Source organism: Haplochromis burtoni, unplaced genomic scaffold (assembly GCF_018398535.1).
Source record: "Haplochromis burtoni strain Fernald_Lab_line unplaced genomic scaffold, NCSU_Asbu1 Contig_181, whole genome shotgun sequence".
In the NCBI taxonomy this organism is placed as follows: domain Eukaryota; kingdom Metazoa; phylum Chordata; class Actinopteri; order Cichliformes; family Cichlidae; genus Haplochromis; species Haplochromis burtoni.
In genome coordinates, this window is record NW_024582542.1 from 681,872 (window position 1) to 696,205 (window position 14,334).

General features: G+C 40.0%; 2 protein-coding genes across 2 annotated transcripts; one reads left to right on the top strand and one right to left on the bottom strand.

The window, feature by feature from the left end:
• Positions 1-458: 458 nt before the first annotated feature.
• Positions 459-4,041, bottom strand: trappc5 (trafficking protein particle complex subunit 5). The gene is made up of 3 exons (XM_042225756.1): positions 3,932-4,041; positions 3,452-3,738; positions 459-1,509 (listed from the first exon to the last, which is right to left on the bottom strand). Exons 2-3 carry the CDS (start codon positions 3,719-3,721, stop codon positions 1,213-1,215), a joined length of 567 nt encoding a protein of 188 aa, XP_042081690.1. The 5' UTR covers positions 3,722-3,738; positions 3,932-4,041; the 3' UTR covers positions 459-1,212.
• Positions 4,042-4,897: 856 nt separating this feature from the next.
• LOC102297624 (N-acetylmuramoyl-L-alanine amidase) lies at positions 4,898-12,758 on the top strand. Its single transcript, XM_005934453.2, has 4 exons — positions 4,898-5,136; positions 5,869-6,729; positions 8,019-8,229; positions 8,814-12,758. Exons 1-4 carry the CDS (start codon positions 5,064-5,066, stop codon positions 9,115-9,117), a joined length of 1,449 nt encoding a protein of 482 aa, XP_005934515.1. The 5' UTR covers positions 4,898-5,063; the 3' UTR covers positions 9,118-12,758.
• Positions 12,759-14,334: the final 1,576 nt, after the last annotated feature.

The window sequence follows — 14,334 nt, forward strand, 5'->3', positions numbered from 1 at the left end:
TGATGAAAAAGATTCCATTAATAAGCTTTTATGATTGACGAAAGGGACTCCAATCCCTGTCTGATTTGGGCAGTAACACTCTCGTTAGCGATAATTAGACAAAGCCTTGTCCGCAAAAAAAGTGAACATGTGAAAATTAACTGAATGCAGTACAAATTTAATTTGTTTTAATAAGGATTACTGGCTAAAAAAGGGCCACCCTCGGCACCTGACTCTACCATTTACCACCTTCCGTGCTGTGGAAATTCTTTTATCCCGTTCTAACTTTCAGTTGTACTTTTGTCATGCTGGCATGTTTGCGATCATCAAATTTTTTAAAATTTAATATAACAAATATAACCCAATTAAATACGATTTTTAAAAAAAATTATTACATTTTGTGACGAACATGTGACGAATATGCAAAAAAAAAAAAAAAAAAAAAAAGAGAAATGAAGAAATAAGGAAATGGGTCAATACTTTTTTCACAGCACAGCATTTACTTTCATATTTGTGAGTTTAAGAAACAAGAGCAGTGCTTTTATTTTCTTTCTGAGACAAATGACTCACTGCCCCTCCCTGGTTTACCAATACTGAATTTTCTAGTTTCTGGTGAAACCACCACAGTTTCTTTTATAAATACCAAAAAGTAAAAAATAAAAAAAAGACAGAAAAAAACCCCATTCCCAAACATTTTCTTATACATTTACTTATATTTTATAATAACAAAATGCATGTACAAACATTATTTAGCATAAACACATGCTAACCGCAAAGCCGCTGCCTCACCTCTTGAATAGGTCGAGGTAGCAGCGTTGCGGTGACCCTGCAGTACAAACATGTGGACACCTGTGCTGACATCAGGCCTGCCAACACAGATTCAGTCACTAACTTTAGCTAATATGAGGAAATGGGACATTTTCTATCAGCTGTTTGGTTTGGGAGCTGCTGATGTCGGTCTACATTGTGTGGTAAAACAAAACCCCTTTTTTAAGAGCACTAGAGCAACAAAGGCTTTAAATAAAGAGCTTGTAGTGTTTTGTTTACATTCTGAACTCCTCCCAAATCTCAACCTCCACTGAAAGGCTGTAAAGTCATGTTCTTCACAGCTTTGTTAATCCTGCTTCTCTAACATAAAGAACTCGTTTTATAGTTGAACGTGAATTTTAATACCACTTGAGTCCTGAGAATCCATAATGACGACAAGTCTCCAGCCATTTATCCAACTCCCTCCTATCTTCCTTCCAGTACTTTGTCTCTAGCGACGACAGCCTCATCGAACTTTATCATGAGCGTGGTGCCCTTGTGCCAGTGGACGGTGACCTTGGCGGGGAAGCCGCTGTGGGTGAGAATGGCCTCTATGATCCCTCCCGTGAAGGCCGCGCAGTTTAAGGTGCTGTTCTCCTTGGGAACAGAGATGTAGGTGTTGACGAGGGGCTCCTTCTCTATGATGTAGTAAGTCTTGTCATCGTCGTTGGCTTGCTCAAGCTTGTCTGCTTCCTTACCAAAGAGTGATCTCCACACAGATACCTGAGAAGGACAAAGAAAATGACAGGATGACAGGGGATTCACAAAACATGTGCAATCCACTTTATTTGCTTTGGGAGAAAGTGTGCAAAGTGACAGGCAATGACTTTTTTCTGCAGCTAAAGGTAGAGGCATAACAAAGATAACACAACTGAGATAAAGATTTAAAAGAAAATGGCAAAATTAGTCATTTAAATAGTGCCAAGATCTAGTTTACCTTTGTTTATGCAAAAACTAATGTAATTTCCATGTGTCTGTTACGCAACATGGGACAGACAGTGATGAACAGTTTTAATCTTTCAGAGCTCTAACATGCAGTCACCTCATGAGCAATTAAAATTCAGCACCGAGCCTGAACTAAGCAGATTAATGAATATATTTACATATGAACTCAAATGATCACCTGGTGTAACATTATGATATCCCTCATCTCAGACTGGAGTTTTAGGTTTTGCTGAATCAGCAAACACAAAGACAGTCTGGCTTTGTCAAACATGGTAAATGGCCTGTATTTGTATAGCGCTTTACTAGTCCCTATGGACCCCAAAGCGCTTTACATTCAGTCATTCGCCCTTTCACACACATGCTTCCTACTAAACCCCTCTAGAATCTGTAAATCAGGGCTAAAGCCATCATGGCTTGCTTGAGCTCTCCCTTTACATGAGTCACTTCTTACAAATGACTTTTCCTACTGTAGGTTTTTTATGACCACAGAACTGCTGATTAGAGATGGGTACCGGTTCTGACATGAGCGGTAGTAACCAGACCGAAAAGCAGCGCACATTTTGGTGCTGTATTTCGGTGCTTTTTTTTCCTGAGATGTCACACACTTTGGATTCTAGCCAATCATTTTACCTTTCCAAGGATAGTAGGCGGGCTCAGGTACGTACGTTCTTTTAGAGCAGAGCTACAGATTAAAAATGCCCAAGGCGAAGTGGTCAAAAGTCTGGCTGTACTTCACAGCAAAAGATGCAAACTCAGCAGCCTGCAACAAGTGCTTTAAGGTGATACTGAAGTGCTTTAAGCTGATACTGTGCAAAGGAGGTAACGCCTCGAATCTGACGAAGAACCTGGCGACGCATAGCGTTTTGTTAAAAGCCGAGAAATGCGCCGTATTTGATAGCTATTGCGAGACCTCACATCGAGTACATCTACTGCGGGAAGTGGTGCCTCGGACCCGGAGTTAGCAAGAACCCAAAGGTAGAGTCCTGGCCCCTAGCCCTGCCAGTGTAGCAGAAATGATGACGGATGATGATGGCAGCAGCAGCCGTTCTTCTCTGGGCGAGTAGCTTAATGTTGTTCGTGTGTAATTTACGTTGAGTAGGCTAACCACGTTATTAAATTAATGCATGTAAGGTGAACTAGCAAACACCGTCGTAGTTACATGCGGCTGTCTTCTTGTTTGATGGCAGATACTCCCTTCACCCTGGCCAAAAAGGCTAAAATGACCAAAGAAAAAGTGGAAAACAGCTAAACATGAGAGGTTTTTGGACAAAGTTTGTGTTTTTTCCATTGTTTAAGCACTGCTTCCAGCCAAGAGTGATACCATATATGCCCCATAGCTGCAGAAAAGGCTAACATTGTTATCTTTTTACAAAAAAACAGCTGAACATGAGAGGTTTTTGGACAAAGTTTGTGTTCTCGATTCTTTAAGCACCGGTTCGAGCACACGTTTAAGCACCGGCACCGTTTCAAAAGTACCGGTTTGGTCACTGGTATCGATAAAACCTAAACGACACCCATCCCTACTGCTGATGTTCTCATTCACAGAATATTATGTGGAGCTGTATTTACACTAATATATGCTTGATTTTAATATTCATCATTGCAAAGTTATTATTAGTTAGTGAGGAAGGTCTTTGTGAGCGGTCTGAATGAAAACAATGAAAACCACACACACACACACACACACACACACACACACACACACACACACACAGTATACCTTGATGAACAGCAGTATGTTTAGCACTTTGGTCTCCCTCTTGCCGTTTTTCTCCCTCAGCACCAGCACGTCCAGTAGGCTGCCTCCCACTCGCTGCCCCAGCTCCGCTAGGCGAGCCTGCAGCTCGGACACCGAGTACACACGGCTCTGGCAGTACTGCACCACCTCTGAGAAGAGCAGGGTGAAGGCGCTCACGCTCACCTCGGTTTTCGGCCGGCTCAAAGGCCTCTCGAGAATAGCTGACTTGCCTCTGGTGAAGCGAGCCTCCATTATGATTTAACGGACAGCTGTAAGAGGAAACACCGAGGAGATTATTATTATTGTTAGTGAGGCTGCAACTAACTACAGGCTAACTGCTAATGCTAACCAAGGTGCTACAGGCACGCGAGAAACACAAAAATGACATTTACGAAAATTATTCAGTTATTAAAATTAGTATCTCTCAACTCAGCTTTCTTTAAGACTATAATCAACACTCACCCGATCACTTCCTACACCTGAGTTGTTAAGGTTTGAGTACTTCCTGTTTATTAAAAACGTAACCTGTCACATGACCTCACCGACCGATTCACAGCTACGGAGTCCACGAAGTCCCGCGAGGGATTTATTTATTGCTTTTTGGCGGGGTAGCTAGCTAATTTGACTGCAAAGTGTGTGTGTAGTGTGTGTGTGTGTGTGTATATATATATATATATAATATATATATATATATATATATATATATATATATATATATATATATATATATATATATATACAATATAATATAAATATATAAATAAATAAATATATATAATATATATATATATATATATATATATATATATATATATATATATATATATATATATATGTATATGTGCTTGTGTGTGTGTGTATGACTTGTAGTCAATAACCTAAATGTTCAGTTGTTCCACGAAATAGCAGTTTATTCATTATTTGCATTATTCCAATATTTACCCAGTTTTCCATCTATGCATTATGTTCTATCAAAATTAGACAGTTAATTCAAGATTTTGGTTTAACAAACCTAAATGTACATGATTGTATGAATAACCATACAATACAAACCAAATCAGCTTGTGTTGTTTTTTGCCACCAAGTCCACGTCTACTTGTTTGTTCATGTGACTAAGCTGTTTCCCGGCACTGGTGAGCACATAGCAGACGTACATATTACAGGGGACAGTAAACATTAACCATAACTGACTTTATCCCTCGCTTCTATTGTTTTTGTCCAGGCATATACAAAGGAAACTGCATGAAGTAAAAAAAAAAAAGTGAAACATAAATAATAATAATAATAATAATAATAATAATAATAAAATAAATTTGTGATGAAAACTGAAATAAATGGAAGAGAAATTTTGCTCTTTGATGTGCTGTAGGTTAAATCAATATTTGGGGCCATCTGTGTACAGAGAGTACTCTTCCCTCTGAGACAGAGCACTGCTGTCATGCACGTACACCTACTTAAATACACCTAGACAAGTGAGGGAGCCCCACACATTTTGGATTATTGCAGAGATTCTTTCAATTTCACTGTTTAGGTTCATTTGTTTTGCAAGAATAAAAATAAAACGATTTAAGAAGCACTAACCGGGAGATGCAGAATGGCTTTCTGTGGACTCACATTTTTTCTTCTGACTTTATTTTACCTTGTTACTGTCTACAGCAGGCCGACAGGTAAGCGCAGTTATTTAAAACATGCAAACATTCAGTTATCTTGCATTAGAATTTCCATTACAGGCCACAGTGTACCTGCTTGGCATGTTGATAAGGAATATTTTCTCTTTGGGCAACCTGATGTGCTTTGACTCACTTGTTCCTTGTTATCTGTAATCGGGAATTTTCTCTCTTTCCTTTCTTTCTCAAACTAAAAAAAAAAGCTTTCCCTCTTTCTTTAAGTATTGGGTTATTAACTGATCAATTAGAAAGGCTATTCAACTGTTCCCAAAATATAGGTCTTAAAAGAGTAAGACAAAGACATATACTGTATTTGGTAGCACAAACTCAGTATACTATGGAAGTGTGTCTAATGCCTGATCTTAAATATACATTGCTTCAGCTGTATGTTTGAGCTCCTCCACTCATTCTCTCAGTGTTGGTATAGTTCTTTCCCATCTGTATAGCATGTGAGGAAGTCATGCTAGTTATAGGGCAACAACCTCTTGTCGTGCTATCAGTTTCCACCTTCTTTAATCCCCAGTTCATAACTTAGCTGATGTGAACTCTATATCACCTCAGACAGACTCTAATGCCTGTAAATTGCATAAGCTGTTAAGACAGATAAATGAATGGTTTGCTAAACCGGCTTTACACTAATATTGAGCAAGGACCACTGTTTCATTCTGAAGTAATTGAACATTTCATTCACTGAGGGATTAATGCACTTTTCTCGGCTTGTGTTGTTGTCAGGCGTCCACCTGCGTAACATGGAAGGCTTTATTCAAGCCGTGCAGCAGGTTGAACACTCCAACCCTGGTCTGCCCCCGCTGGCTCTGGTCAGGGCCTTGCGGAGGACTGCAGGCCATGATGACGTGATGACCGTCCATTTCTTGGGCGCTTCCAATAATCTTAGCGATGCTGACCTCCTGGAGACGGCCATTCTCAACACCTCATCCTTCAGCTTTTTTGATAAGGCCATCCACCACATTGTGACGGACCATGGAGAAGAACGAGGGGTGGTTCTCACAAGAGATGGAACTACGGTGGCGCTTGTACCCTTATTACTAGGAATTGAATCAGGACTGAAAGCCAAGATGGAAGAGGTGGCAGCAGCTGGGATCTTCCCTCTCACCTTAGGCAGGACACTGGGCTTATCATTTCTCAGCCTCCAGGACTTCCCACCATCTCACCGTTTGGGGCCTGACGGGTGCTGGGACAACGTGGAGCACCCCAGGGTGTTCAAACTGTCTCAGCCTGCCACTCTAGCCACCGATGCCATGATCAATGGGGGCATGGATGGCCTTATACTGGGCACAGACCTCAGCAATTTAACTGCATCTGAACAGCCACAGGCCCTCAGTGAGATTCTGAGAGGATACTACAATTTTACTCTGAGTGAGGGGCAGGGCATGGATGCTGTGAGCAGTCAGATTAGCCCAAGGAGGAGGGAGCTCTCTAGATCCATCCTAGAGTCTGTTGATCTTCACAGCCAGGTGATGGAGACACTAGCATTGGTCTGGAAACTGGAGAAGACAGAATGGATTTCTATGGACACTGGGGTGGGAAAGGCGGTGAAAGATGGATTGGAGACATTTGTCAAGAAGTACTGGGGTGAGCTATGAATGAAGACATTTAATCATTCTTTTGTGCAAGAGTCTAGTGAACCTGGATGTTTTCATCAAACTTTGCAGTTAAAAATAATCAGAATTAAATTTTTGTTTATGAGACAAATATTTTTGATAAGGATCTAAAGAGGATAACGTCACAGTAGGTTAAACAGTAATGTCACCATGAACTCGTAAAAACCTTGTAAATTCAAACATATTTTTTACTTAACTATCTTTAACTTCAGTTAACATTTGTGTATTTTGGCTGCTGGCCAGTTGAAAAAAACTCAATTTGAAGTGAAAGCCAGCACTGAAATAGTGCAAGGCTTTTACCAACATTATTATGAAACTCATTATGAAGTTTTTAACTGCAATCGCATGTTGTGATCACTATGCCCGTGGAGACTGGATTAAATCCACTGTTAAATAGTTAGGCCTCATAGAGGAAGAGGTATTTCTTTTATAGTATTTTTTTAAGTTTTCAGTCATCTTGGTCCTGTGATCCATTGATACTTTATACTTTAACGGCTCAACTTTAAAATGAATAAAAAGACACAAACCATTCAATTTTTTAGTCATGGAAGCTCAAGTTCATTCTGGAAATGTTAACATTCAACATTTCAGTCCATTTACAAAACAGACTGAAAGAAGTATGTTTCAGTTTTTCCACATTCAGTCAAATGTTATTACAAAGGAATTCGTCCATGCTTGGCTTAGCTGCCTTGCTTCTGGTGTGGGAAATGTAATTTCTGTAAGTTTGCAAATTATTCAGACTTTTGGCTCTGATAAAATTAAGTGTGTGGACAACAATTTCATGAGATTATTCTAAAGGACTTACTGCACAGTCCTTCCTGGTGCAAACATTATGCCATCCTCTTTCTAAGCAAATTTCACTTTTGAAAATGTCCCACATTTGTCAGAACAGTTCTGGCAGGTCTCTGCTATATTCATTATCTATAAACTGTAATCAGTTTTTCAAACATCACTCCCACGTTGCGGATGTTTCAAAGGTCAAAGCTCCATTTCCAAAAAACTGCACCAACCACAAGCAGTCATCTGGTAAAAACACTGACAGATTTTAGACCTTAAAGAAAGATGTTGTGTGCACTACACTGGGAAAAACAAGCTTGTTTAAGTAATAAGCTCATTGATGCTGGACAAACTGAGTCATTATTTCCGAGCTGTCACAAAGACCTTTTTTTTAGACACTAGCCCATATGTTCTGTTGCAGCCTATCAAGGTCTGGAGTGTTATTACTTTCCTAATCCTCACCTTGTCTCCTCCTACCCACAGACTGCCCTCAAATCATCCCTCGCTGTCAGTGGGGGGCAAAGCCCCACCGAGGTACACCTATCCCGCTCTCTCTTCCCCTCCAGTATCTGTACATTCATCATACTTATGAGCCATCATCACCCTGCTTATCCTTCCCAAGCTGTTCTCGTGACATGAGGTCCATGCAGCGTTTCCACCAGGAGGACCGTGGGTGGGCTGACATCGGATACAGGTAACAAAACTTTAAAGGAATCATTGGAAATCTAGGGAAATGTATTTTTACACGTTGTTGCAGTGTTTGTTAGTTGTATACAACAGATGTATACAACTGTCACTGCCTCAAAATATGGATCTGCTGTAGACAGGTGCTGCCTACTCTTTAGCGACCTTTGAAACTAATCACTATAGTTTGCCTTTCCTGTAAAAATGTCAAATTCTGGTCATATTCTGTCAAAAATAATTCTTCTAATTGAACAAATTCTTGTTTTTATACTTTTATTTTTGTAAATTGTAAGATTTACAGGTGCTTGAAGTGGTAGGAAATGAACATGGGAGTGGTGATTCAGAAAAAAAAAAATCTACAACAGAAAATTCCTAAAATGCCAAAACATTCATTTAAGTAGCCATATTTCATATCTATGTTATTAGCGGGAGAATTTTCAGGAATGCTAACTGCATGCTGTTAAAACACTGTATTGCTGAAAATTCATCACATATGCTGGAATAAATTCTCAGCATTTTGCTCTATTTGTCTGCAGACTAGGAACCATCCACCTCATCCATTGATCACCTGCTCTCATATTTTTGCACTTTCAGCTTTGTGGTCGGGTCTGACGGCTACGTTTATGAGGGTAGGGGTTGGCATCATCTCGGCACTCACACCAGGGGACACAATGCCATTGGGTATGGCGTGTCAATCATCGGTAACTACACTGCCACCCTGCCATCTCGCTATGCCATGGACCTGCTACGTCATCGACTTGTCCAATGTGCTTTACACGGAGGAGGACTGGTTTCCAATTTCATCATCCATGGCCACAGACAGGTGGTGAACTACACCGCCTGCCCTGGAGACGCCTTCTTTTCAGAAATAAGAACCTGGGAGCATTTCAGCGAATAAGAAGACATCCACAGGCAGCATTCTGTCATCAAAGGTTCATCACTACTTTTGGAAATGTCTTATACTCTGGATCATTCTATCTTATTAATGTAGAGGTCACATTTAAAATTTGCATAGTACAGTGCAGAAAGAAATGAATTCTGCTTAGATCCAGCATACAAAGTGGTACCATGATGTACTACACCTATTAATCAGCTGGTCAGTATGTTTATCCACCCAATTATCAAATGAATGTTATTTATCAGTCCTCTGGGTGATATATGGGTGGATAAACAGTCTTAATTATCAGGACTCATGGTGTGGCCAGTACGTGTCCTACTGTTCCTACTCGCAGGCTCAGATGGGAGGTTTCAACAGGCAAATAACATTCAAAACTGATGGCTTGCATTTGTTTTCAGGCCGAGCTTCACATTACGATCCATTCCAAATAATGCTAAATACAAATGTTGCTTTGTACGCAATGCTTCGTATTAACTACTCAAGTACTGCTTGCCGATACCTTAAAACTAGAGAAAAATATATGCTATTCATTTGTAAATGTAGTTACAAATAAAAATTAGTGTACTCAAAAGCAACAGTTCAAGAGAATAAGATTTATTTTTCTTTCAGGAAAAACCAATAAGGAACAAACACTCGTTACTGAGGATGATGATAAAATACACCTTTGCTACATATTAGTGCTATGAGTACATGTCTGATCATCTTATTGTTCATTGTCTGAAAGCTAAAAAAAAAATGTCTTCACAAAACAAAATTTTCCATTCTGTTTGAATTTTGCAGGAAGCGGACACACTAAAGAGAGACGAACAAAGAGACGGTCTAATAGTGTTTAATGTGACTGCGTATTATGTCAGTTTGTTCTATTGTAACAACAATTGTTGTTGTAACGCAGATACTGAGGCAGTCGCGCCAGAATGTAATACAAAAGAGGATGGTTCTTGAATACAAGGAGGGAGCAAGCCAGTCAGAAACCCAAGGCACAGAGATGGTGGGAGGTCTGATCCGAAACAGTTCATTTCCAGGCCAGGAAGCAGAAAATAATAATAATAAAAATTATAATAATAATAATAATAATTATAATAATTATAACAACAATAACAACACCTCTTAAAAATGTATGTAATAAAATATTGTCAGTATACCAAAATCCCCATGGAGACTAAAAACAATTCTAAAACCCGTAAAAATAAAATTTTCTACATTCATAAGAATCCCCTGATGCAATTATGCCACACGTTCATTATGGGTCCACCAGCAGGCCAGGAATTTCTTCTCCAGAGCGGAGTCCATGCCAGCCGAGGAACCTCTCATCCTCCTCTTGTCCCTTCACTGGGCCCATCACATCCCATCCCAGCTCGCGTTCTGCACCCGAATCAGTCATGCGATGCCACCACGGCTCCCCTCGTGTCAGTGCCCTGTAAATAAATAGGGGTCAGAACAATGGTCCCGGAAGCTGCCCTGACTTATATGCATGGCGACCCTCACCCAACACGACTGCACCCAATGAACGACAGTGTAGACACTACTCACAAATGCAGGTAGAGGTACACCTCTGCCCTGCTGCCAAAAACACGTGTTGTCTCCTACTGTTGCCGTTCCTTGCTGTCAGGACTGGGTCGCCACGTCACACTGATTAGGCGTCGCACCCCCACGATCAGGCAGCGGGTCCCTCTTTTCACGTGGCCTTCGCACATTCCTCCTCATTTCGGGGGCCTCTCTCCTCATAGTGCTCCACTAGCCTGCTTTTAATTGGTCTTTAAACAGCTGATAGGCCACCTCTGGACACACCCATGCCTCAGCAGGTGATCCCTATCAACTAATATATCCCATGCTCTGCCACGCCACGGTGGATTAAAACCACGTCAAATAAAACACTAAAAACCATGCGATAGAAACAGAATAAAACCATGCAAGTAAAAATTACACTCATAAATAAACACTAAAAATCAGAATAAAATCAATATAGAAGATAAATACAAATTTCCACTGTGTGACACTATTACAGCTGTAATGGTCAGGATGTGCTGTGTGGCAGGACCCAAGTGCAGGACCCAAAAGAAGGAAGATTACCCGAAAGTGCAGCTTAGTTTTCTGTGGGAAACACAGAAAACAAAAGACGAAGTATAGTGACTAGAACTGACAAACCAGGGACTCGGGGAACTGGAAAACAAGAAACCAAAAAACTAGGTGCTACAGAGACTGGGAAGACAGGCAAAATGAGGCTACAACACGACACAGAGCAAGGAAAACACAGGGCTTAAATACACACTGGAGTACTCAGAGACTGGGGGACAGGAGGGTAACACAGCTGGGAGAAATCAGACTTAACGAGACAAGGGAAGCAAAACCAGAAACACTGACATGAGACATGGACTTTTAAAGTAAAACAGGAAGCACACGACAGGCACAGAGACAAACTGGGAGCTTAAAATACAAAAAACCAAAACACTGGTAGTAATAAACCAAGATGAAACCAAAGATTGATCATAATAATAATAATGAAACAAACCAAAACACTGAGTCACTGACCCAGGACAGTGACAGTAACACTCGTGGGTGTCTCTTTTTCTTTTTTGATTCAGAATGACTAGTTTATGGCCCAAAACTGTAGATTTGTGATGCATGTTTAACATTTTTAATGAATGCTATTCCATTAAGAGGTCATAGACCTCAGTCAAAATGTCATTGGTAAATTAATTTCTGTATTTATTGAAATTACGTTAATGAAATCGATGTCTATTGTGTGTTTCTTTGAAAAAAAAAGAAAGAAAAGAAAACACAGGTGTAAAAATCTATGCAACTTGATTTCAACAGGTCACTCACTTTTGCTGGGACCAACAGAATCCCATGAGCATGTTTTCTCATGCTTCTGCACTTTAAACTGACCCATTTCTCCTCATGCTGACAATAAATAACCTGATCTGACAGATTGTTTACTGTGCAAAGTCCATCATATGAACGCTGCAAAAAGCTTTCCAGAGGAAAACACTAAAGTAGCTATGGCTTCACAGTGCAGCTGTTGAGACAGTGAACCCAGAGAGACATCAGCACCAACAGCTCGCCAGTCTGTGTGACAGGAGAAAGCTTTTGATAAAGATTATGCAACAAAACAGTCTCATCAGCCACACCTGGGCCTGATTACTGCAAGACCTGTTCAATGAAAAAATCATGGAAATAGAAGCTGTCTGACTATGTAAAGTAGGTGAAAGGATCGGAAAGAGCAACACATCATGCCACAATCTAGAGAAACTCAAACCAGATGAGAAACAAAGTTGTAACCAGTCTGGAAAGAGTTACAAAGTTATTTCTAGGTCATCGGGACTCCAGCAAACCACAGTGAGAGCTATTATCCACAAATGGAAAAACCTTACAGCAGAGATGAATCATTAGTTATTATTAAGCTCTGCCTGTCTTCAACAGCATGCCTTTTGTCCCGTCTTCCTCTCCTCACCCCCAGCCAGTCGTGGCAGACGTCTGCCCCTCCCTGAAGCTGGTTCTGCTGGAGGTTTCTTCCTATTAAAAGGGAGTTTCTACTTCCTACGGTTGCCAAGTGTTTGTTTAAAGGGGGCCATTTCATTGTTGGGATCTTGGAGTGACTGTTTTTGTGATTTGGTGCTATATAAATAAAATATAAAATTTAATCAAATTAATATCTGTTTAATATTAACATTTGTTTGATTAGTGGAAATGCGTCTCGCCCTAAGACAGCTGGGATAGGCTCCAGCTTCCATCCGTGACCCTGACAAGGATAAGTGGAAGAGAATGAACGGATGGATGGACGGATAGGTAAATGTGTAAACAAAATTTAGGACATCAAGAATGGGCCAAATATTTTCCACTGGACTGTATGTGGTGTCAAATTCAAAGACAGACTTGGAGTCCTAGTGTGACTCATTGAACCATTAAGAATTTATCAAAGAGTATCAGCAGCCCTGAAACACGTCAGCTGTTGTTTAAACATGTTTCTGTTTCATTCTTTCGTGGTTACTCTGTAGAAGACATCAGCACCATCTACAGGTTTAAGCCAATTAGTGCATCTGAGAAAACCATAAAACAACGAATTATGTACAGTATTAAAAAAAAAAAAACTAAACATAATTATGTGTATAGATTGGATTAATCCGGGGCGTTGTTCAGGGGCTTTTACAGGTTATTGGATATGTTCAGTTAAGTGTTTTTTGTTTGGAGCACTTCTTATCGTCATTTTACATTCATCCCATTTAATTCTGAGACACTGAAAACATCTCTGTCCTGTCGCAAGGACCTTGGTGGATTTTATAGCCAATATCTGCTTTTCTTACTGGTGCAGTAGTTTTACTGGAACTTGTACATGCAGCACACTTCTGTATTTTTGTCTGCAGGAGGGATAGCAGCAGCACATAAACACGACACAAATGAGGGAGCTCATTATGCTGTATCACTAATTAAGAGTTGTGTAACAGTAATAAAAGGTTTTTAATTGCAGTGGTGCTAAGGTGGCATCTGGGTTGTGATCATTTATTTGACACAGAAGCTGCTCCACTGCTATTAGAGTGAGAGGTGTAATTAAATCCTGTAGTTTTGCCAGTCTGTGTCAAAGTTCTGTTTCTGTGTGCTGTAGAGGAGAAAACCAAAGTCCATCTACACATAGACCTTGGACTTCTGTGCTCACATGGGCAGACAACGTTCTCTGTTTGGGGGCTGGGAGTTTCTAAATAAGTAAGAGTTTTAATACTGAACTTCCTTCACCAGCCAAACAAACAAATATTACTAATATTAGTATTAGTATACCTCAAACTACTTATACTAGGAAAAAAACTGAACAAAACAAATTATAAAAACTAAACAAAAAATACCACATGTATCAAATATGCTAAGTAACCTTGAGGTGTAATGATTACATTTACATAAGATAAATCTAGCTTTAAATAAATGTGCACATAATATCACACATTAATGAATTACAGGTAAGAGTACAGCCAAAGCCGCAGTAATACATTTGATCGGTACAGCTAGCACGGTGTATTTCCTTGCAAAAACACAGTTTAACCAGAGGGTGGCGCTGCACAGCCAGAGATCATATTAGTGAGTTTTATATCGCTAACCCTTCTCTTTGAGCTCAGGGAGACATGAAAGCTGAGGTTTTGGACCCGGGCTTTGAGTTTTTGGAAGTTTATGAATCATTTTGTTTTGAGTGAGTCATATAGCACTTTATAATAATGTCACACTATTAAGCAT

Excerpts from the sequence above, each read along its gene's own strand:
- trappc5 (XM_042225756.1), bottom strand. The coding sequence starts at position 3,721 with ATGGAGGCTCGCTTCACCAGAGGCAAGTCAGCTATTCTCGAGAGGCCT. Across the intron at positions 1,510-3,451 it reads ACATACTGCTGTTCATCAAG|GTATCTGTGTGGAGATCACT; the intron begins GTATACTGTGTG and ends TGTCCTTCTCAG.
- LOC102297624 (XM_005934453.2), top strand. The coding sequence starts at position 5,064 with ATGGCTTTCTGTGGACTCACATTTTTTCTTCTGACTTTATTTTACCTT. Across the intron at positions 5,137-5,868 it reads TGTCTACAGCAGGCCGACAG|GCGTCCACCTGCGTAACATG; the intron begins GTAAGCGCAGTT and ends TGTTGTTGTCAG. Across the intron at positions 6,730-8,018 it reads ATTTGTCAAGAAGTACTGGG|ACTGCCCTCAAATCATCCCT; the intron begins GTGAGCTATGAA and ends TCCTACCCACAG.